Raw genomic sequence first — 22,421 nt, 5'->3', positions numbered from 1 at the left:
TGCAGGGAAGGAACCTGGACAAGCCTGAGATGTGGGTCTGTGTGAACATTATGAGGCTCGACAAGGCCAAGTGTAAGGTCCTGCATCTGAGAGGCTCGTCCCCCTCTGCTCTGCTCTCCTCAGCCCCCACCTGGAGCCTGCGTTCAGCTCTGGGCCCAGCACAAGGACAGGGATGGATCAGAGCGAGTCCAGAGGAGGCCACGAGGATGCTCAGAGGCTGGAGCCCCTCTGCTGTGGAGCCAGGCTGAGGGAGCTGGGGGTGTTCAGCCTGGAGAAGAGAAGGCTCCGGGGACACCTCCAGTAACACACCCAGGCTCTCCCGACCCTCCTGGCCGGGCAGTGCCGCCCAGAGGCCGCTCGGAGCTGGGGAAATCCCTGAAGGGGGAAGGCGGAGACGGCGGCTGGCGGCGCTGAGCCGAGCCGCCATGGGCACGGCGTGAGGGGGGTGAGTGGGGACGGCGGCGGGCACGGCTGAGGCGATAGGGCCGGGAGGGGACCGCGGAGGTCGCTTGTCCCCATCGCCGGCCTCAGGCGGCCACAGCCGGTGACTCAGCGGCTCCGGGGCGGGCCTAGGGGGAAGGCAAAGGCGAGGGGAGAGCCGTGACTGGGCGCGGAGGCGGCCGCCTCAGCGCCTCCCCCGGTGAAGCGAACTGCGACGGCAAGAGAAAACGAAAGCTGGCAGGGAGGCGGCGGAAATGTAATCCCGGCGGTAAAGGGAACCCAGAGCTTTCCGAGGCCTCCCGGTAGGGCTGTGTGGGTGGACAAGGGGGGCCCCCAGCCCCAGGGAGGGTCCCGCAGCCCCGGCGAGGCTGCTGGGTGCACCCTAGGGACGGGGGGAGAGAGTGGAAGACGGCTTTGCTGCCCTTAAAGGCTTCCTAGTACGCAGGGGAGAGGATTAAAGCTTCTTTTTACGTTTTGTTCCCAAAGGAAGGGGCTCCCAAAGAAGGGTTTTAGGCTGAGAGACGTCTCAACGTCTCAGTGTTATTCATCCAAGATGTCTCAGGAATTAAATGCCGTATTCATCCAGCCCTCTCTTTCTGGGGGGGTAAATGAGATATAGAGGCTCGTGGATGTCTCAGCTTTATTCATCCACTCCTCTCTCTGAGGGGGTTAATGGGATGTAAAGACTCGTGGATGTTTTGGAGTAGTGGGGTCAGAGGGATCGGGTGGTCCCTGCATGCTGTGACTGGATGCGCAGCCCGTCTGGAGGCAATAAAAGTGTCACTGTATTTCCTTTCCACGTAGCTATGTGGCAAGAAATGAGAGTTTTCTCTTAGAAATGAGAGTTTTCTCTTTACCGACCTTGTAGTGGTCGCTTCAGAGATGTCCAGCAAGGTGCAGAGCCGTCCTGCGGAAAATGGAGAGCATCCCAGGAGCAAAATGGAAAAGGGGACAGACGGTGGGGCTGCCCCCACCCTCAGCACATACACACCTGAAGAGATGGTACAGCAGATGAAAGAACTGATCAATGAGAACAACGAGTTAAAAGGTGAATGTCAATGCAGATCTGTTTGGAAATGCAAAAGGAGTCTCTTCTGCATTTTTTTTCCTTTGCCTTTGAATATGAATTCAGTGCTCATTTGCCCTTGCAGGATAACATATTCTATCTGGGTAGCATTCACTGTACCAGCAACTCTGTAAGTGGCAAGGCCAATTGATAGGACACATCAAGTTGAATCGGTATGGAAGATTAGGGGGAGAACAGCCCACTTTATGGGCTTCAGAACTTAGTTGCTTCAGAACTATACACACAGTCAATATAGCATTGTGTATTTTAGGAGGTTTTGCTCATCAGCCTTTAAGAGCTTTTTTGGTTTGTATTTTAGAATGGTTGGGCATTTACATTACAGATAGACTAACATTTTGTCATAGCTGTATCAGCAAAGTGTATAGTCCACAACACCCAGAATAGTTCTGGTTTGGATATTCTCTGAAAGGTGCTGAATCCTCTCAGGTAGCAAGGGAAATTGAAACAGACTGTTCTACACCGTGTGTAGTAACCACTTTGAAAGTTTAGATGTGGTAGCACCTTCTGTGCTTCAAAATGAAGTAGCAGTCATGGCTGGGTCTGTCTGGGAGAGACCATTAGGTTTCTCTGTAAATGCCTAATGATTTAAGCTTTTTAGGTGAGAAAGCTTTGTTTTGCAATCCCAAAAGTTTAGGTGTTAGATACTTTTTTTTTTTTTTTTTTTTTTTTTTTTTAATAGAGCAAAACCCAAAGGATTTGGGGATTTTCTGCATAAAAGGCAGAGGTACCCAACTGCTTATATGGTAACAGAGCATGAAGTCATGTGTCCTGTGTGCTGTGATTTTAACTCAGTGTTCAATTTCCACCTGAATCATTTTTGGACCTAGTGCAAGTTCTCTGCCTTGGAGTCTCATGAGTATCTGGCAGGAAAGTCGCTTCAAGAAGCACCTCTGGTATTCTGCTAAGAGGTCCTATGCCATATAAGATAATGTTTTAGGACCATAATTGCAGCTGCTGTAACTCATACCTTGCAAAATGGCATCAAGACATAATGGCAGTCACAGGAATATACAATGTATGAAAGATTTTCAAGCAACTGGCTTTGAGAACGTTGCTTTAAGAAGCAAGTTTGAAATCCTTTTGTTAACTTTATAAAAATATTGTAAGCATTTTGCTATAACGGTGCTGTTACATACTGACTCACTGACTTTGTTACATAAAACTTGCCTTCCTAGTCAGGGTGAGCTGACTTTGCTGTAAGTTATCTGTTACATTTTTTTTTTCAACATTTTTAATCAAATCTAGACTGAACGTTCAAGCAGAGTATGGTTGAACATATTTGAGACTTTCAGTTTGATAGCATCTGCTTTCATGTGCTATTTCACCAGTCTAGAAAATCCACTTTCCCTACTGACTCAGTTTCATAATCTCTGTTCGGTAGTTTCATTTGGGTTCATCATGCACATAGCACGTGCAGCAAGATAACGAGAAACTTCTTGTGAGCAATACTTCATGCTTGTACTTCTTAGCTATGAAGTAAATCAAGGAGTGAGAGCGTGTGGGCACGTTATTTCAGCAATGGTTTTAATAGTATTTATTAAAGTGCTAAGGAGCTGTAGTACGTTTTGTTTTAGTTCACTAAGACACATGAGAAGGAGGTTTGCATTTCAAACCTAATTACTGCTTACCCTTTTGATACTGAAGAATGCTGAGCCCATGTAGAGGAAATCTGCTGTTTCATTGACATGTGTTACTGTGAATCAATGACTTGTCTCTGGCTATCATTTAGAAGCCATGAAGTTGCATAACCAAGCTATGAAGGAGCGATATGAGGAACTTTCCATCTGGCGAGAGAAGCAGAAAGAAGAACGAGAATTCTACGAGACAAAGTTTAAAGAAGCAAAGCAGTGCTTGCTAGCCAAGTGCGTTGAAAATGAACAGCTACAGCAACAGCTTCAGAGCTTAAAGGAAAGAGAAGAAGGAGCAGAAATGGTAAATAAGGAAATTGTTGGATTGACACACTTTGAAATTGACTGAAAGGAGCTTTTATGCCCCTTCATCATACTGTGAGGTTTGGAGTTCTGTTAACGTTCTCCATTTTTATCTTTATGCTGTAACAGGTAGTCTTGGCCTGACTTATTTTATGAAGTGAGTCTTCTCAGAGTGTAGTAACAGAACATAGTGCCACACCAGAGATAACTATCATTTTAATAATAATTAATAATAACAGTTAACATTATCAACATAAAAAATAAGAAATGAGCATTTCTTGCCAACTTATCATTCTTTATCTTGTTTACTGTTCAGTTGGCTTCATCCCTCCCTTTCCTCCTTAGATTCTTTCTCAGGAAAGTTTGATTGCTTTCGTTTTTGTGTTTCCGGTGGGAAGCTGGCCTTTAAGCAAAAAGAAAAAAAAAACACACCCTGCCATCTATTTTTATATCTTTCTCCACTCACGAAAGCCTTTTTACTAAGGTTCAGATTAGATTTGTTCTTCAGCTGCTCTATTTCAGTCTGACTGAGCTTTGTCCCTCTGTGTTACGTTTGGCTCTGTAGCAAGTAGTTTCTAACATTGCAGACGATTGCGTAGGAGTCAGGTAACATCAATTTGCAGGTACTACTGAATACATCTATGGACAAAGCCTGTTAGAGCAAAACCTGCTTTGTGTCCCACATTGTTATGTGAAGAGATGATTAACGAGAAGTTTCATGCAGAGCCAAATCAATCAATACTGGCATGTGGTACAGAATAAATGCAGATTCTCAGTTGCCTGCTGAAGGATGAGTGTATCAGCCTTTCTCCCCACAGAGCCATTGGTAGGATTTCCCTTCCTCTCGTGACTGCCAGTTTTATGGAACTCTGTAAGAAATCTCCCAACATGTACATTGAAATTGGCCAATGAGTTCAAAAGCTGTGAAGGGAATAAGGGAAGTCATGTATAAACATGTGATTGTGCAAGTATGACCGTATTAGGAAACCGGGCTAAAAGTTGTGTTTCAGGATTGTCAGGGAAACTCAGAATTTCATAAATCTGGAATAGATTTTAAGGGGAAGTAGGGGACTTACTCTGCCCATACCTGTTTCAGAACTTCTTGTACTTCAGATACTTAACGTATGTTACTGACAGAGTGATCCAACCTTCTTGGGCAATCCGACTAAGTAAAAATAAATCTCTTAATTATCTCATCTGTAAGAGCTCCATAAGGCAATTCTTGATTCTTTAGTGATTCTTTGCAGTTTTATCAGTCAGCGATAATTTAATTTAGTTAGAAACATTTCATTTCTGATCATGATTTTCAGGCTGACAGTGTCATTTAAGCCAAAATGGTTTTCTCTCTTGAATACTTTGGCTATACTTTAATTACATTCTTTTTTTTTCTTCTTTTCCAAATGAAAGCATGAAAAAATTTTCTCCTAATCAAAATACTGACTAAAAATTAGTCTAATTTCTCTCCTCTCACCTCTGTTTTTTTACTCTTTACTGAGATGCATTGTAGTCCCTTGCTACTGCTAAGTGATGTGCCTGTTTCACTCAAAGCACATCACAGATATATACTGTTGCTTTCCTTAGTGATAAAGCAGCATTCAGAGGAGGGTTTCTCGCAAAACTATAACTCTGGGAGCACTGGTGGCTATGAAACTCTCTTCTTCACTGGAGCTGACTCCTGTTGCAGCCTTTTACAGCCTGAGCACAAAATCACAGTGAGTCATGTGTGTGGGGAAGTATTGCAAGATGAGACACTGTCATCATGGCAAGAGTTTGGAGATTTGGTGTGAATGATGGGCTAGAATGTAATTCCGACTCCAAGAATTGTTCAGAATTTATACTGATGGAATGTCATATAATAAGGCATTACCAAGAGATAGAAGAACTGGATTACAAAACAGGGAATAAAGAAACTCCAGGGAGAGTTTCGTAAGGGGGAGAGGCATCTAAAGGAAAGGGAGAAGAAAAAGAGGCTTCCTGGTTATGGGGGGGCTTAAAAGAGGCTTTTGAGGATCCTGGGGAAAGGGAAGAGGCAAAAGGTGAGGGAGAGATTAAGTTTGGGAAGCTCTGAGGGACAGAGGCTGGAGCAGAAAGGACACAGAAGTTGGTGTGAAGGTTAGGGATATAGGCAGAAATTTATACATGGATGTGGAGTACAGAGAAGTAGTTTTATGGTGGTAGAAGATTGAAAGTGGTATATGCAGAAAGTCTTTTTGCCAACTGGTCATTCCTCCCTAGAATCTTTAGTAGATTTAGGAAAAGAAATAAGGATATGGGGAAAAAAAAAAAAAAAAAAAAAAAAGCATAGAACAACTGAGACCCTACATGGTAGTGAGAGGCATAGAGTCGGGCAAAGGTTTACATCCTAATTATCTGTGCATTCAGCAGACCAGGTCCGTGTTTTCCAGAATCGTGACACTCATCACTTGATGAACTTGGTTGCATAGTTTACTCTTCTTGCTGTCTAGTGAACCAAAGCATAGCTTGGGGATCTCTATACTGGATTTTTCCAGGCAAACCGAATCAGAGAAGTAGGGCGAAGGGACACCACTGTTACGTTCAGGCTCTGTGTGCTGTTTCCTCTTTGTTGGCTAATGCAGGTTTTTGTTTATCCCAGGAGGGCAGCATGGCTCCTGAGAAGGAAGCGAAGCAGCTCAAGTCCCAGGTGCAGCGGCTCCAGGCTGAGAAGGCAGATCTGCTGGCCATCATTTCAGAACTGCAGGTCAAGCTGAACATCTCCGCAGAGGACTCTTTTGTGGAGATTGGGATGAATGTAAGTGAGGGGAATAAAAAGGACACGGTGAGCTGCAGCCAGATACTTTGTTTCAAGCTTGGTCCTAGTGTTTTTTTTTGCAAAGTGATTTTTTCTTCTGTGTTCCCTAGAGGCACAGAAATCCATTTTTTCTACTGTTCTTGTATCTGAGAAATCTTTACAGGCAAAAGGTGAAATGTGAAAATACGGGTCTCTGCTACACCCTAGTAGCACATCCCTCTCTGGAAAAAAAGTGCAACAAGAAATTAAGAGAGAATTTAATTAAAAATTCTTTGCAGTTGTCAGAGAAAACTTCAAACTGCAGGAAAGCTTCAAGGATGCCTTCTCCTTTTTTGCTACAAAAAGTCTTCTTTGGACTACAAAGGTCATGGCTGAGTTTTGCAGTGGGAAAGAAGGGTTGTTCTCTTGGCAGGCAGGAAAGTGAGTGGTTTTTAGGCTTATATTCAAAATCTATTGGCAGTGCTGTGTCATCTCTGCAAGAGAGAGTGGCCATGGAAATTGTTGATGAAAGGAGAAGGCCAAATCTCATTGTTGTTTCTCTTCTCTGATCAGTCCTGAAGAGATACAGGGAAAGGCATGTGAACTATTTAAGTTAACACAAAACTGCTGTGTAGGAGTTCTGTGTTTTATTTATTTTTTATTGCCACCACAGTGTTTTTTCCTGGTATTCTTCCTGCCTTAAGTAAATAAAACTATATCCCACTTAGTCCAATACCAAGCTAATTGTTGTGGTTTTTTTTTGGTTTTGTTTGTTTGTTTGTTTTGTTTTGTTTTTGTTTTTTTTTTGTTTTTTCTTTCTTAGGAAGGAGAAATAAACAGAGCTGCAAAAGAAAATCAAGATAATAGTGGTGAAGTGCCCAGTAACGTCGCTGTCTACATGTATGTAGATTCTCCTGTGATTCAAACATCTGCAATGTGTTTTGCTTTCACTGTAAGGGATTTTTTTTTCTAGAGGAATGTATAGTAAATCCTGTTTTTCAGTGGCCTTGCATCCCTCCACTGCAGTAGCTCTCCCTTCCTACCACATTGGAAAGACCCCCAGCTCTCTGGCATTTTTACCTCCTGTTTTTCTAGCTGACAAGAGGGAGTGCATGTTGGGGCCAGTTGGCCAGGCAAGTCTTGCCAACTGGCTGCTCCTTTTCAGGTTTTTAAAGGAGGCCAAAAAGAGAAGATACAGGCTTCAAGGACTCCTTCTCATCTAGTCACTCTGAACTCTGATAGAGTCATCTACGTGGTTATAATGATACTGCTAAGAATCAGAGGTCTTGTAGCCTTTCAGACCCGATCCCTGCCCGTTCTGCTTGCGTGTTGTTTGTATAAATTTGATCACAGTAGGGCAGGCAGACAGTGCAATGACATAGTCCTCATTTTTTCAGGGTACTAGGCTTAAGATATCGGCGTTCTGTTGAAGTTACTTCTCAAAATTTGATCTTTACGTCAGCTCCAGGGCACAAGGGACTTTCTTGCCCCTAGTTGAACCTTTACTCCTCATGGACACAGACAGCTGATACTATAAAACTTTCCGTTTGGGATCCTGCCCAATGTGGCAGCTAGGTGCTTGTGGCTGACCTGTCTTATTTACTTTGTGGCCTTGCTTTTGGAAGGGAAGGAGATAGAAAATATTCGGGGCAAAGCAGGCTGGAAAACTGTGCTCTGTGTGCATGTTTTCCTTTGAACTCTGTCACCGCCCACTTCATTGCAAAGGAGATCAGCATTTTAATGTAATAACATATTAAAATTTGACCCTCAGCCTGTGGGTAAGAAGCTGAAGGCAATAAAACAGTTATGGTCAAGTTATAAAACAAAGATGCTGACTGCAGACCAGGCTGCAAGCATTCAGGTTGTCGTTAGCAGTGGCTTGGCAGAACACTTTGATTATGAGACAATATTCTTTGTGGGACCTGCTTCCCTTCTGATGAGCGTCAGCCATGCCTACAAGAACAGGGGTATATAAACCTCTCACAAAATTTCCTGTGGCACCACGTGTCTTTGTCCAGCACTGAAACCTTAGACTGGTGCTCTTAACAGCTTCAGAGAAATGTGAGCCACTCAGGACAGGTTTATTTCTGTAAGAGTAGGCCGATGCACTAAAAATCCCCTGATAAAAGTTATTTACTTAATATATCCTGGCTGAATGCTGTCTTTGGGGAATTGAATTTTGCTCACCAAAGATACAAGGCTCTCAGGAGCACATACAGGACTGTGCTTTACTTTCTTTTCTGAATTGCAGAACCAAAGTTGTAAACGTGTGCTGTTTTCCAGCTGAGTTTCTGAAATGTATAACCTATATCTGTTACCATATAGTTTGTGAATTTTGACTTTCTGTCTGGATGGACATGGAAGTGGAGACAATAGAATGCAGTGTTTTATCACAGAAAATTAACTTAGTTTATTTTTTCAGAGTGTTTTGTATTTGTTTTGTATTCGTTTCTGTGGTAGCATATGCAATTTTCCAAAGAGCTGTAGAATATGATGGAGGCAAAATACTGAAGGATTTTTATTCTGAAAATGAAAGTAACTCCCAATGTCCATTGTTGTTGGAGCATGCCTTCTTCTCCTGGAAAGGAATGAGACAGAGATAAGAAATGTTGCATATTTCATTGGGAAAAAAGTTATTTTGGGAACATACGGCAGCACTTACCAGAAGGGGATGCCAAGTAGGTCAGAATAAATGCACCGGGTTTTGTATTGTCTCAACTGTTTTTGTTTTCTCTGCTTAAATACCAAATTGTTCCCCCAGCCTGATGAAGGACTGTCTGAGCACTGCACGTAGCAAGGACAGTGTTTGCACGCTCAGGGACTGTGGCTACAGGTTTGTGGGCAGGTCGTGGTTCTTGGGAATGAGCTCTTTGCTCAGAACATTGCTTTTCAGCACTGTGTGAAACTGTGGGCTCTCAGATCAGGTCCCAGAACCACCAGGGGTGAGGAAGTGCTGTCATAAAATCACAGCTGTTGTTACTTACCTCTGGTTTGTTTTGTAGCAGGGGCAAATATGCAGATGAGTCCAAGAATTTGGAATCGGAGGAGCTAACTGTAAGCCAGCTGCTCTGCTGCCTTAGAAATGAAACTCAGAAAAGGGAAAAACTTGAGAAGGAGCTGCAGGATCACAAAGACAGGTATGGAATAGGTGCACTGTAATGTTTGAAGCTGTTTTCTTTCAGGGCTGCTGCAGTTACCAAGTCTGTGGCTGATGGGAGACAAGCTGAAATATCAGCATGACCTGGCTGGGGAATTTCCTGAGCGCTCACTAGTAATAATGTCTTTTTGTCATAGCTCTGATAGGGATAAACCACAAGTTCCGTTCTCTGAGCAGAAGAGTTTCTCTGTCGTATTACCTCCTGTAGCACCACAGATCAAGACAAATTACCTGGTGCCTCTTGGGTTTCAGCTTTGCGCAGGTGATGTCAGAACAATATGAGAACGAGCTGAGGCTGTTCCTTCTGCTCACTCCTCTCTCATTATTTGCTTTTATATGAAAGCAATTTTTGTATCTACATGTGGGGCTTAACCAAATCACTCTGTATAAAACAGGGATTACAGTTCTCATTGTGCTATTGGCAAGCTACGTTTAGCAGTGTGAGCTTGGCAAAGCTCCTCAGAAACATCTGAAATGATTTTAATTCTTAACTTACCTAAGAGAGCACTTTTGCAGTGAGACCTGTGTGAGGGTCCATCACAGCTCAGTTATAGATGTATCAGCATGACTGTTCAGGCGTGGACAATTGCCCAAGCAGTAGCTGCTCCAAATCCCCAGTTTGCAGAGGCAGAGTAACACTTCCTGGACAGTACTTACTACGAAAGGTTAGTGGCTCAGTAATTGTTTCTCCGTGGTCTTCCTAGAAGAGGTAATGAGCCAGAGCCAAATGATTCTTAGAAATCTCAACCTCTGAAAATATCAGACGAAAATAGAGGCAGTATTAATCACTGGATTCAGTGAACAGACTGACCGGTTTTCAGAGAGCCAGCAGTTTTGGGTTGTACCAAAAACCGATCGGTGAATAAATTGATCAGTCACAGAACTGATCAGTGACTGAATGTCATTGCCCTTCACCACACCCGCAGACTTGTACATCCACTTAAATGTACATGCTGGGGGTCCTGTATTCAACAGGAGGCCCCACGATGGCTTTCCTGCATGATGACTTTCAATTCTGCCCCAATTAATGGCTGTGATGTTGGAAAGGCAGTACATCACTTGCATGAAAATTTCAGTCACAATATATGTATTGAACTGGATTCTTCTGTTTTCCAGAATTTCAAAGCTGGAGAATGAAACAAGCACCTGCCTGGAGAAAGGGACACAAACTGACCAGGAAGAAGAGAGTTCAGAGGCTGTAAGTATCTGTCCTGCTGAGCTGAGTTTTAACAACATACAACTTACGTGTTGAGACCAGCAACTTCAGGGTCTACATTTGCACTTTCTGTCAGGGAGCAGGGGGCAAATATCCTGCATGAGCCATGGAAGTGAATTTTGAACTCTCCGATCCATATCTTATAGGTGGTTCCAAATTACACCAGCCATGCAGAAGGGGTAAGATTGATGGCAAGAATTAGGGAACTGTGACATGACTTCAGGTGCACCTCATTGTCCTGGCCATGCCCATTAGACAGAGAAGGATGCAAACATTTCTGCCCCTGCAAAATCTTCTAAACTGGATGAATTTTCTAACTGCTGACTAGGTCAGCTTTTAGATGAGAATCACTGACAGCTGACTGTAAAACAGACTTTAAACGTGGAGCTCATGTGGAAGCTGGTATGATTTTTTTTTCACGGTTCTGGTGAGATGCAGTGCGATGGGGGAGCATAACTATCTTGGGTAGTGACACAGATCTGGGCAAACTTAGTCCTCGTGTTTTCAGTTAAGGCTTTGAATGGATTTGGGGTTGGGATTCAGCTCCAGATTCAGACATCTAAATTTACGTGCCTACAGTTGTAGGCCTCTCCGTGTGGGCTAAGTGTGTAAAAATCACAGAGTCCCAAGATGGCTGAGGTGGGCAGGGACCTCTGGGTCCATCTGGTCCTACCCTGCTCCAGCAGGGCCACCCAGAGCAGGGTGCCCAGCACCACGTCCAGGCGGCTTTTGGAGATCTCCAAGGAGACCCCACAGTCTCTGTGGGCATCCTGTGCCACTGCTCCGTCACCCACACAGCACAGAAGTGCTGCCTGGTGGTCAGATGGATCCTCTTGTGTTCCAGTTTGTGCCCACTGCCTCTTGTCCTGGCACTGGGCACCACTGAACAGAGCCTGGAAAGCTCCCCTAACAGTAGAGATCCATTCAGTAGAGATCTTTAATTTCAGTTTGAGCCCCGTGCTCCTTACCTAAGGGCTGATATCGAGGTCAGAATAGTGGCATCCTTGTGGCAGAACTCACTCTTTCCATGTATGTGCTGTTGTATATGTCCCTTCAGAGGTTTCTCATCAGCTTAGCTCTATGTTTTCTCCCTCTGTTGTAAAATGTAGGTATTTAATGAAACAGCATACAGTTGTGGTATGGCCTCTGAGGGCTCCACAGTTGGAAGACATCCTGGGGAGAGAAGGAAGTGTTTCTCAAAGCTGCTTTACTCTGTTTGGAGAGTGAGGAGTGGCTGGGCTAGAAGAGGCTAGAGAATATCTGCCAAACACTCACGTGGACGCTAACTCAAGCCAGGTCTCCTGAGATGAGGCATCTTAAAGCACCACTGCAGTTACTGCTCTGCCATCCCTGGGAGGCTGCTTGCAAACTTCCCAGAAACAGATCTAGAAAGCTGTGATTTTGGTGTTCCCCTTTCCTGAGCTAGGAAATGGTTGTTGGAGAGAGGCAGTCTGTACTGTGTGATGGGATTTTTTGAGTCACCTTAGTCGTTTCCTTCAGCAAGATTGCTTCCCAGAAGTATGCGACGATAGTGTCCCAATTAAGTAAAATATCTTGAATTTTGATGGCTTTCGTGAGGGAGCAAAAATTCACAGTGCAGCTTTATTAGAAGGCAGACTTTTGCCAGTGATACATGGTTTCATTTGCTGGCATGCTTTCTGTTAAAGAAATTGCTGCTGTCTGCAAATTGAAATGCCATCACCTTACAGAAATGAGTGCTTTCCTCCGTGAGTCTGATTGGATTTGCTGGATTGCTCAATAAAATATTTTTGTGGCTTGCTTTGAAGCTATGGTGGTAGAAGAAAGATCTCTTTTTGCTTCAAAGATATAAAAAGCATAGATATAAAAACACAATGTGGTTTGTGTTTACACCATCATCTTCAGTCCCTTTTGATTGGCATGACTGGCAAATGATGTTGGCTTTGGCAGCTTATGGAGGGTGACCTCCTCAACACCTGTCAGTAGAAAATTGTGTTCTGCCTACCTGTCAGTCTCACTGGCTCTGCTCCACACTTCTGCTGGGAGATAAAAGCTGGAAGTGTTCACAGGTCATCATAGATGAATGACTTCTGTTGCTTCAGTTGCCTGGTGCAGTGGTGGACTTTCTCTGTTAGAAAAGTGAAAATTTTCTTCAAGGATGTAAAACAGCAGCAAACTCTTGCTACACCTGGTGTCTTTTTCAGCCACAGCCACCTAGCTTACTCCCAAGCTGGATTGGAGACTTCCCATGCATTTGAGAAAAAACATTTTCAAATAAAATTTGAGTATGAGGGACAATTACACTGATGCTAGCGTGATGATTAGATCCTGATGTTTCTTTAGAAAAGCTCAAGGATGTGCCTCGAGAAACCACAAAGCAGAAGGAGGCAAAGGTTTCACCTCTTCTAGAGTGTGGGAATATATTTTAGCAACTGAAACCCTGAAATGTTTCAGGAGGAGGAGAACACTGCTCCTGTTTCTTTCCTCCTACTACTTTTTGCCTGTCTTTTGGATCTTTTGGTCTGAAGCCCAAACAAGAGACTCACAACAAAACTGGTAAACTCAGAACCATCTAGGTTGGAAAAGACCTTCGAGATCACCAAGTCTGATTAATAGTTGTACTAGAAATCATTTTCTTCTTGATTTGCAAAGTTGATTCCTGAAGAAATGGTGATGGAGTCACCATTTGTTTTTATTTTTTTTTCTGCTACAAAAAGCTAGAGCCGTAGAATTCCAGTTCTGTGACACTCGTGTAGTGTGGCAGAGGCTGGTGTGTTTAATCTGTCTATAATTCTCTGCTTCCAAACTGCTTCTTCCATTCTACACATGCTGTCACACCTCTAAAGAGCTTACTAATGGTAGGAAACTAACCTACCTAAAGATACCCATGTGTTTATGTTTCTTTGACAGACTAAATGCTGTTTAGATGAGTGGCAGTAATCACTGTCTGCTTTGCCCACAGGTTTTAAATCATGAACTCTGAGGAAGGAAATGTAGATGTGTTACACATCTGTATTCTAGACAAGAGCAATAGACATGTCTTAGAGTCACAAATGCTTTATGAAAGTGTTAAGGGCAATGTTAATGTTAAAGTGTAATGGGGTTCTGCCACGTTTAGGAATAATTGCTAACTGTGAAGTCTTGCAGAAGTAGCCTTACTATTGAACATAAAGTGTAATGGTGCAGACTGATTCATGCTGTTTTCTCTAGAAAAAGAAAACTTCTAACCAGTACATCCTGGTTAGATCTCTTAAACTGCATTTTTTTTGGTCTTTAATTATCCGTGTATATTTTTCCATATTTATTCTCTAAAAGGTTGGCAGTGAAGTAGAAGCCCTGAATACTCAAGTTTGCGCTCTGTTTAAAGAGCTTCAGGAGGCCCACGCGAAGTTAAAAGAAGCAGAATTGATTCAGAAGAAGCTTCAAGAAAAGTAAGGTTCAGAAGAACAAAAGTTTTGCTGTGACACCCAGTAAATATTTGTATGACATCTCCCACCTAGGGAAACTCGCTAACTCTACAAATACCAACTTAAGTATCTGTCTCATAGAAATGCTGTAAAAGATTGCTCCTTCTTTGTAAATAGAGATGAAAGTACAGCAATACAGAAATTGTCAGCAAATCCAAGCTGCCAACCTAGTTCTACAAATAGAACCCCGCTGCCTGGAATTTGATCATTTGGGTTTTAATCCTTCCTGTCATAAAGACAAGTCTTTCTTGTTTTCTGCTTCACATAACCAATCCGTGTGCTAGTCTTAGGGGAAGAAGCTGAGGGACCTAGTTACAAGCCTTTTCACATGAACTGTCTGTGCTTTTCAAGATTGATCCTCTAGGTCATAAAAAGTGGTTACAAGAACCTCGCTGTATTTGCTTAGTTTTCTGTCAAATTCCAGTTCTTTGAAATTCATAGTAGTAAGAAAAAAAAAACAAACATTAGGTTTAGTAGTTTTATTTTCTGATGGTTGTGTACAGATTTATTTTGTATTTCTTTTTTCTTCATCAAAATAAGCCTTTCAAATTAATTCTTTTTCTACAATGCCCACTTCTGCCAAATTCATCAGGAAAAGGGGATCAGGGTGGATCAAGCTTTTTCTTTTTCTCTGTTGTTCTGTCAGGTGCCAAGTACTGGAAATAATGAACTCAGCTGCTGCATCAGAATTGGAGGAGAAGCAGCAGCTAGCATACACCATCAAGAAGCTGGAGCTGCAGGTGGAAAGCGTGCAGGCAGAGGTCAAGCTAGAACAAGCCAAGACACAGGAAGAAAAGTGAGTATGACTTGGTTTTGTATCCTGGGGAGATGTTGCCACTCCCTTTCATGTGCAACATGGAGTGTAAGCTGTATGTGTGTAGGCTGAACTGTCTGCAGGTACTGTTGTTGGCTGCTGGAGGAGCTGCTCGTTACCTGGTCTGTCTGGTTCTTCTCCTGATGAATTCTCCATCACTCTAAATGAAGGCATCAATGTTTTCCTAAGAGAGGTGTTAATCTGGAATGGAATTGGTGAGCTTGATATAAAGATATCTTCAATCTAAAATGCAGACCATCAGTAAGGACATCTGTTTGGACTCAGTCAAGGGATGAGCAACACACAACTCCTTGGAAGAGAGATGTTGAGAGAATGGAGCACAACTTTTTTCTCATCAGAACTACAGATTAATTTGCAAAGAGTTGAGCTATTTTTCTAAAGACTGATAGATTTAGATTTGTGTATACGTTTCTAACTCTTAAAACCCTAGGAAATTGAAATTTTACAAGGAAGAAAAAAGTCTTCAACTGGGACAAGTGGGATAGTTTTGCAAAATGAAAGATGGTAAAAAGAGCACCAGATCTTTCAAAGTAAGTGTTTCAAATTTTTGCCTCTTTCCTTTTCAAAAACAGGACAAGAAACAGTAACTTGCAGGATGCATACAGCAAAGTCCTTTCTGAACTCACTGAAGCAATGAAAACAATCAGTGAAATGAAAATCAAAGAGGTAAACTCATCACCAGAAGAAATCATAATGAATTAGGGGGGAGTGGGAAGGGATGTGAGAATGTATCTGGGAATAAATTCAGGCAGTTGTGATCCCTTCACATAACATAGCATGCAACATAGCAGCATTGCTCTGAGAAAAATAGATTCTGTGCTGTCAATTACAGAAAACTTACTGCACATCAGTACTTACGTGGTGTTTTCTAGATATGGTTTAATCTGCAGTGCAATATGAAGTCCAGTCCTTGGAGATCAGTGATACACAAAGGCATATGTGTGTTCCCACAGCATAGTTCGTAAATGTAGGAGGGTAGAGCTCTAAACATGTTTGTTTTTTTAAATAGAATGTCTACAATATGTCCTCTTCATAACTGAGGCTCCACATAAGTGCCAGATTTTGGAAAGTGTCCTTTGGAGGGTCCATTAGGGAGTTCTGTTTTGACTTGATACCATGTAGTTTGAAAGCTCAAAAAGAATTTATAAATTGAAAGATCAATCACTACTTCTGTCTTAGTGCAAGTTGCTTTGATGGCCATGGAGTTGAAAGCTTTTCCGAGGGCAGTAGGAGCAGGTAGCGAACTTCCACTTCAAGCAGTGTCATATTCTGAGTTCATCTCCTAATCATCGTTCCTCCTTGCAGCTGGACAGAGTGGATAAAGCCGTGGTGGAAGAGCTGAATGCAAAGGTGTTGCTGGCGGAACAAGCCCTTGCTGCAAAGCAGCTCCAGATGGATGAAATGAAGCAGATAATTACGAAGCAAGAGGAGGACCTTGAAACCATGGCTGTGCTGCGTGCTCAGGTATGAGTTCTCCTTTGAAGTTGGCTAGTTCCTCCATACACTATTCAGAAACCAGAAGGAGCTATTTAATGGCTCAGCCTGGAATATTGTGTCTGTGTTTCCTCAGTTCCAAAGCACAAATCCCTTACTCAGCCTACAGATCCCTGCAGAGCCTGTACCACCACGTCCTACAGTTATGTAGAGTACGCCAGAGCACAACACATAAAGGCTGGGACTAAATGTTTTCATATTTAAAACCACTGTCTTAAGAATCACTGCATATGTTTTAGGGCTTATTTATTCAAACCTAACACTGTGTGAAAACAGTGTCTAAAAAGGGGCTGCCTCACCTTTAAGGCAAAGGAAAAAAAAAAAGGCATCTTGGTCTGGTTCCACTCCTTATCTGTGCCACCAATTTGTCAGTGTCATAGGTCAAGTCACCTCCTCACTGCTGTTCTGTACCTCATTTCAGCATCTACACCAGTTGTATGGTCCCAGTAAGACCCCTGAAGTCTAAATGGAGAAGCTACTCACTCTTCTTCACCTCATATACAGTGCAGCTGAATATTTTGCATTACATAGGACTTCAGGAGTGTTTTAAGTAGATGCAGGCTATGATAGAGGTTTACTTTTTTGGCATGTAATATATGACTTGGTTCAGTCTCAGTTACAAATTCTCAGCACGCTTCAATTTCTCTGATCAGATGGAGGTTTATTGTTCTGATTTCCATGCTGAGAGGGCAGCAAGAGAGAAGATCCATGAGGAGAAGGAGCAGTTGGCCGTCCAGCTGGCATACCTGCTAAAAGACCAGCAAAACCTTGAAGATCTTGGCCGGTGAGAACAGATTTTGGCTGAGCCGTCTTTGGATTGTCTCATTATCCCATATGCTGGAGATGACCAGTGTTATGTTGTTAGCATCTCAGTAGAAAGGCAAACGAGTTTATAGACATGTATTTCTTGGTTAATTTGAATTTTAAAAGAAAAAAAAAAAAAAAGAGTTGGCTGACTTCTCTATTTTAGTTTTGTGATAGAATCTCAGAAGCACAGTAGCATAAGGCACGTCAGCTCTGACTTGGATACCTCAGCAAGATTTCACTTTGGATGACTCATACTTGGTCCATTCTCCTTGCTGACTCAGTTGAATTTCTTCGGGTTCTGGCCTCAGTTTTAGTGGTGAATCTGCAGCTAAGCTTGCTGCATGTGTGCCAGGGATATGTGTTGCTTCTCCAAGTAGTAGTAATAAGTGAGCATATGCAGTTTCAAGTACTGTAATGCCTTGTAGTTGCACTGTTTTAGCACTCTTAACTGTAAACTACAAGAAAGAAATATTAACCATGTGTTCTCCACTCATCTTGTGGAAGCCCTGGATACAGGAAGAGTGACCAGAATTTGAAAAATCAATTTACATTATCAGGTTAACAACCCTCTGAATCCATTCTCTTGTAAAACTTGCTTTTCTCCTTTAATCAGATATGCAGTTTGCCTTGAGTGGCTCAGAGTTTTCCAGGGGAGTATCCCCTGGATTCCTGAGTGCATAGCTGCCTAAATCCTGCTGGTGTCAGTTGTTTGACCCTGATTTCAACAGGCACTGTCTCACAAAGCAGCAGTGTTTCTAGGTCCTGTGTCACAAAGCAGCAGTTGTGAACTAAAAGCATGACTTGTTAACATGAGTTACTTGCAAATCTCCTGATTTATTTTGAATCCTCTTAGCTTTTCTGGAGGCAAATGGAAGATACCTTCCGTTCTGCCTTCTTTTTCAGAGCCCTTTTAATTGACTTATTTCTTCTCCTCAGAAACTCTTTGGCGGAGATGCAGAATCGCCACGGAGCCAGGGCACCAGAACAGGAACGGTCACCTCGCCTTGTCCAAAGAGGTACCGTAAGCACCCTCCCCTGCTCACGGGGTCAGGCCTTGCTGTGTCCAGTTTAAAACAGCTTTGCTTGGCTGCAAGCAGCTCCCCAGCTCCCTTATTTTGGCAACTGGGTAGCTGCAGAGAGTGTGATTCTCTGGCCATTGGGAGTCCTCTTTCAACTATTGCACAAAAAGAGCGGAAAAATAAAGTAATGTAACAGGTAATCATTTATCTTCTCTGCTTGCAGGAACTGGTAGTCAAGAATGGCCAGAGCAGCGGAATATCTCAATGTATTCATGCCCAAAATGTGAAGAAATTCTACCTGATCTGGACACGCTGCAGATTCACGTTATGGACTGCATTAATTGAATAATGCCCTCCAGTTCTTCATCTACTGGAATTTCACTTGCCAAATACACTTTTATTATTTTTTTTTTCTGCTGAAATAATGCTCATCTCTACATACAGTGAAGGAAGTTTTCAGGTTTTTTCTCATCCTGTGAGAAAACAGGAAAACTCCTGCCCTACTCTGCACTCACTGATCTTGTTGTAATCTGCTTTAGGAAAAGAATTTTTATAGGTTAACAACATGGATGCATTAAGAAACTCACAGAGTGTCTGCTGCAATTAAATCTGTAAGGAACATTCCCCTGATGTGCTCTGCTCTTATGGCTAGTCCACAGAACTGGGCTGAATTACTGAAATCAGAAGGGAGATGGGATATATGCTGATCAGTTAAACTACTGTAAGCCTGTAAATACTTCATCTGTCATATACTATCAATCAGGAAACTAATATATTAAAAAGCTGTTTGAGAAGCTTCCAGTGAAACTAAGTACTGTCATATTCATCAAGCATTTAAAATGAACCCTGCTATTTCTCCAGATGGCAGTTTTATTGCTGCCCTCGTGACCATACTAATCTGGTGTTATATTTTTGATGGCTTATGTAACTTCTTGCTTTAGCCGGATGTGGGTAAGGTTTAAGACAGATCATTAAGGTCTGATATATGTAGCTCCTGGTGTACCCAAGTCACTGGGTTTTATAGAACTTTATTTTTAAGGTGTTGTCTTGATTATTCTTTGTTGTAATAAGTTTATTTGAATCTGTACAGTATTGTGCTAGAAAATCTGAAATGGATGTAACCTAATTTAAAGAGAGGAGTATGATGGATTTTCACATCTCAAAATAAATCTATTGCAAGTATAAAATTATCTATGCCTGAGAATACTTTGGAGGCTAAAAGAAGATTGCTAATCATGTAGAAAGAACTGCAGTATGTTAGTTCTGTTCTTGACCTCACTTCTGTTTTATCTCAACAAAAAACAGTTCCTAACATGCTCTTACAGAAGGGAGAGTAATAGACAACTAACGAAATATAAATGAGCACGAACAGCAGGAAACATTATGGGATCCATATCAACGAATAATTTAGTTTCTTTTGCAAATAGCTAAAATTTGCAGTCCTGAAAACTGGCAGCAAATGGAAGCCAAATGTGTGAAAGCCTTTGAGCACCCAAAATGGCATCTTCTAACGGCATCATCTTCTTGCTCAAGGAAAGTGTGGGTCACTTGGGCATTTCCCAGGTGGAAGGAAGCTTCCACATGGCTTTGGACTGATCTGCCAGCCTTGGGATAAGGAAAGGTTTTTATTAGATTTTTATTTATTTCCTCCACTGTTCAAAACTGAACCTCTAGAAACAAATATACCGAGGCAACACCCTTTAACTGCGTTACAACAAAGTAATTAAATCTCTCCCATCTTGTTTTGGGGCAGTCTGTTTGTCTTGCAGAGGGCACCAACAGGTTTGATTTGTGCCTGGTCCATTTCTTCCCAGTTTTCAGAATTGTGGGCTGGGTATTCAGAAGGAGCAGAGTAGGATGATTACACTAAACTGAAAATGAAAGTTCAACATTGTATTCTTAATACCAATTTATTACTTCTTGGTTCACCCTTCCACTTCAAAGTCCACATTATAATAAGCCCGAATGCTTCCTGATTTGACATTACAGTGCACTGGTCTCAGACGTGTTGGATTGCCAGAGTTAGGAAGCCTGAATTTTCCTCCTTTATAGATGGTGTGAACGGCAGACACTTGGACCTCTGGAAGAAGAAATGCAGGAAAGATTGCATTTATAACTACAGCACTTTTACCAGAGTAGGTTTAGGTAGGAAAGTGCCATAGTTGTTATAAATTGCTGATATTACAGAGTCTGATGAAAATGCTGACTTTTCAGCATCAGCCTAATAAAATGGTAGAAAGTGTATTTAATAACAGAACATAGCAAATCGTGGTAAAAGACTATTTTAGCATTAATTATTCACCAAGAAAGCCTCAAGTAGTCCAAAGGGGAAAATTAGACAGGAACTGCTGTCTCTGATGATGTGATATGAATAATCACTGTGCCCAATCACAGGAGTTACAGGGAATAGCTTTAGATTTAGTAAATCAGGTGAGGGACAAAAGATGGGACAGAATAAGATGAGTTCAGGATTTCACAGATCTCCATCAATGCCATCTTTTTTTCTTTCATTTGAGAAGAACAGCTACTTCCATATCTGTTATGTAGATAATCATGCAATACAATTCAGATAGAGCATATCTTGAAATGTCTTAAATGTAAGGACAAGTTATATAACTACAATTAGCAATGGTTTTAGCCTTGAAAGCTGAGGTATCTCAGTTTCCACATACACCAGAAATGATGAAAGTATCTGCAACTACTGAGCTACAGAAGGACTGTCCTTTCCCTGCAAGCATTAAGCCAGGAAAGTAAGACTCAGTGTTCAAACACACTTTCATACATCTGGCACCCTAACTTGAGCATTGTGTATAGGAAGGAGTCATGCACTCACCCTCTGTAACATTGCTTATGAGTTATGTCACGTGTCTATAAGAAATATGAGACTGCTCTGTGATCAACAGTGGCAGGTATGTGACCTTTACTGCTGACATTTCAGGGAGTTTCAGACACACTGAATTCCAATTTTAAGAGATATTAGCTAAAGGAAATGTACAATAATTGTACAACCTGTGAGAGAGGTGCATGTGCAGTAAAACTTGTATAGTTTATATAATCCAACAATGTTTAGCTAAAGAGAATGGAACAACTCTATAGGAGAAAGCCTTAAGGATGCTGGATACAACAACTGAATATGCAGTGTTATGGCAGATATTTTGTACTGGTACATGACAAATTCTCCTGTCAATCCACTCAAGAACTAAGCACTTATCCAAATGGTCCTATGGATGAAGATCCAATCACAGAGGAGAAAACATACCGAACAGATCAATAGCAGAATTAGAAATAAAAGTTTGGTAACTCAATATCTTGCTTCAAACCTAGAGTTGATTAATTCAAAACAAAGACCTCGATACAGTAAGATTTACATTTTGGTTCAAACAGATTAATATCCTTAAAGCATACACAAGAAAAATATGTGTAGTGTTTCTTGGGGGGAAAAAAATATTCCTTCAATGTATTTTAGTGTGCAGAGACAAGCATTTCTCATATTATGCTGTCAATGAACTCTCAGCTACCAACACCAGGAAAAATAGTCCTTTTTTGCCCTTGTAATTAAAGTTTTTGTTTATTTATTTGCTTTTTTAAGAGGATTCGGGGTATGGACACAATGTTGGGGGTTGGACCCAATGATCTCTTGAGGTCCCTTCCAACCCCTACAATTCTGTGTGTGATTTGTTTTTATTTATGAGGTTGTCACGATTGTTCAACTTCTCTATTGTAGCTTCTGGATTCTTGCTTTCTGTTAGCTATAGCTCATGCTCTCACACGTGGCTTCATCCATAATTTCAGGTAATGCAAGAGCTGACTGAAATCTGTTGTGAAGAGATATTCATCAGCTTGGTTGCAACCTTCTTCATCAATTACAAGCACCCCCAGCAGATGCAATCTCTTATTGACTTTTAATTAGTTCCTTGCGACAGTAGGATTTATGGGCTTTTTCCTTGAATCCAATTTTATTACAGGAACTTTGCGATAGTTATGGATTCTGCAATGATCAAAAGCTGTTGGAAGTGCTACTAGGCCAAAATCAAACTAATAGAATGTTAATAGAGCTCATTTCATCTGAGGAGCGTTAACCTTAATGAAAACACAGAAAATCGATGTGAAAGGCCAAAGGAGGAATTACTTATGCATCTGTCAAGCCAAAATTAATCATTTTAAGAGGCTTCGGTAAGAGAAGGGATCTTAGCACAGGAATACCAACAGGACAACATGGGCACTGGCTGAAGCAGGTCT

The 22,421-nt window shown here is 41.9% G+C and overlaps 1 protein-coding gene across 12 annotated transcripts; it reads left to right on the top strand.

Moving 5' to 3' along the window:
* Positions 1-275: 275 nt before the first annotated feature.
* Positions 276-19,369, top strand: OPTN (optineurin). 12 transcript variants are annotated; one of them, XM_084517615.1, is made up of 14 exons: positions 276-445; positions 1,310-1,489; positions 3,258-3,460; positions 6,074-6,229; positions 7,032-7,108; positions 9,211-9,345; positions 10,482-10,563; positions 13,876-13,991; positions 14,674-14,823; positions 15,435-15,528; positions 16,168-16,326; positions 17,010-17,140; positions 18,100-18,179; positions 18,406-19,369. In XM_084517615.1, exons 2-14 carry the CDS (start codon positions 1,324-1,326, stop codon positions 18,525-18,527), a joined length of 1,671 nt encoding a protein of 556 aa, XP_084373741.1. In that variant the 5' UTR covers positions 276-445; positions 1,310-1,323; the 3' UTR covers positions 18,528-19,369. The 12 variants fall into 12 exon arrangements, with proteins under 12 accessions (XP_084373741.1, XP_084373737.1, XP_084373734.1 ...); XM_084517611.1 differs by having other exon boundaries at positions 278-445; positions 6,074-6,256; XM_084517608.1 differs by having other exon boundaries at positions 391-458; positions 1,278-1,489.
* The last annotated feature ends 3,052 nt before the right edge of the window (positions 19,370-22,421 follow it).

This window comes from Aythya ferina, assembly GCF_964211825.1.
Source record: "Aythya ferina genome assembly, chromosome: 1".
Lineage (NCBI taxonomy): Eukaryota > Metazoa > Chordata > Aves > Anseriformes > Anatidae > Aythya > Aythya ferina.
Note: the sequence above shows the minus strand (reverse complement) of the source record. Positions and strands in the feature narration are given on the sequence as shown.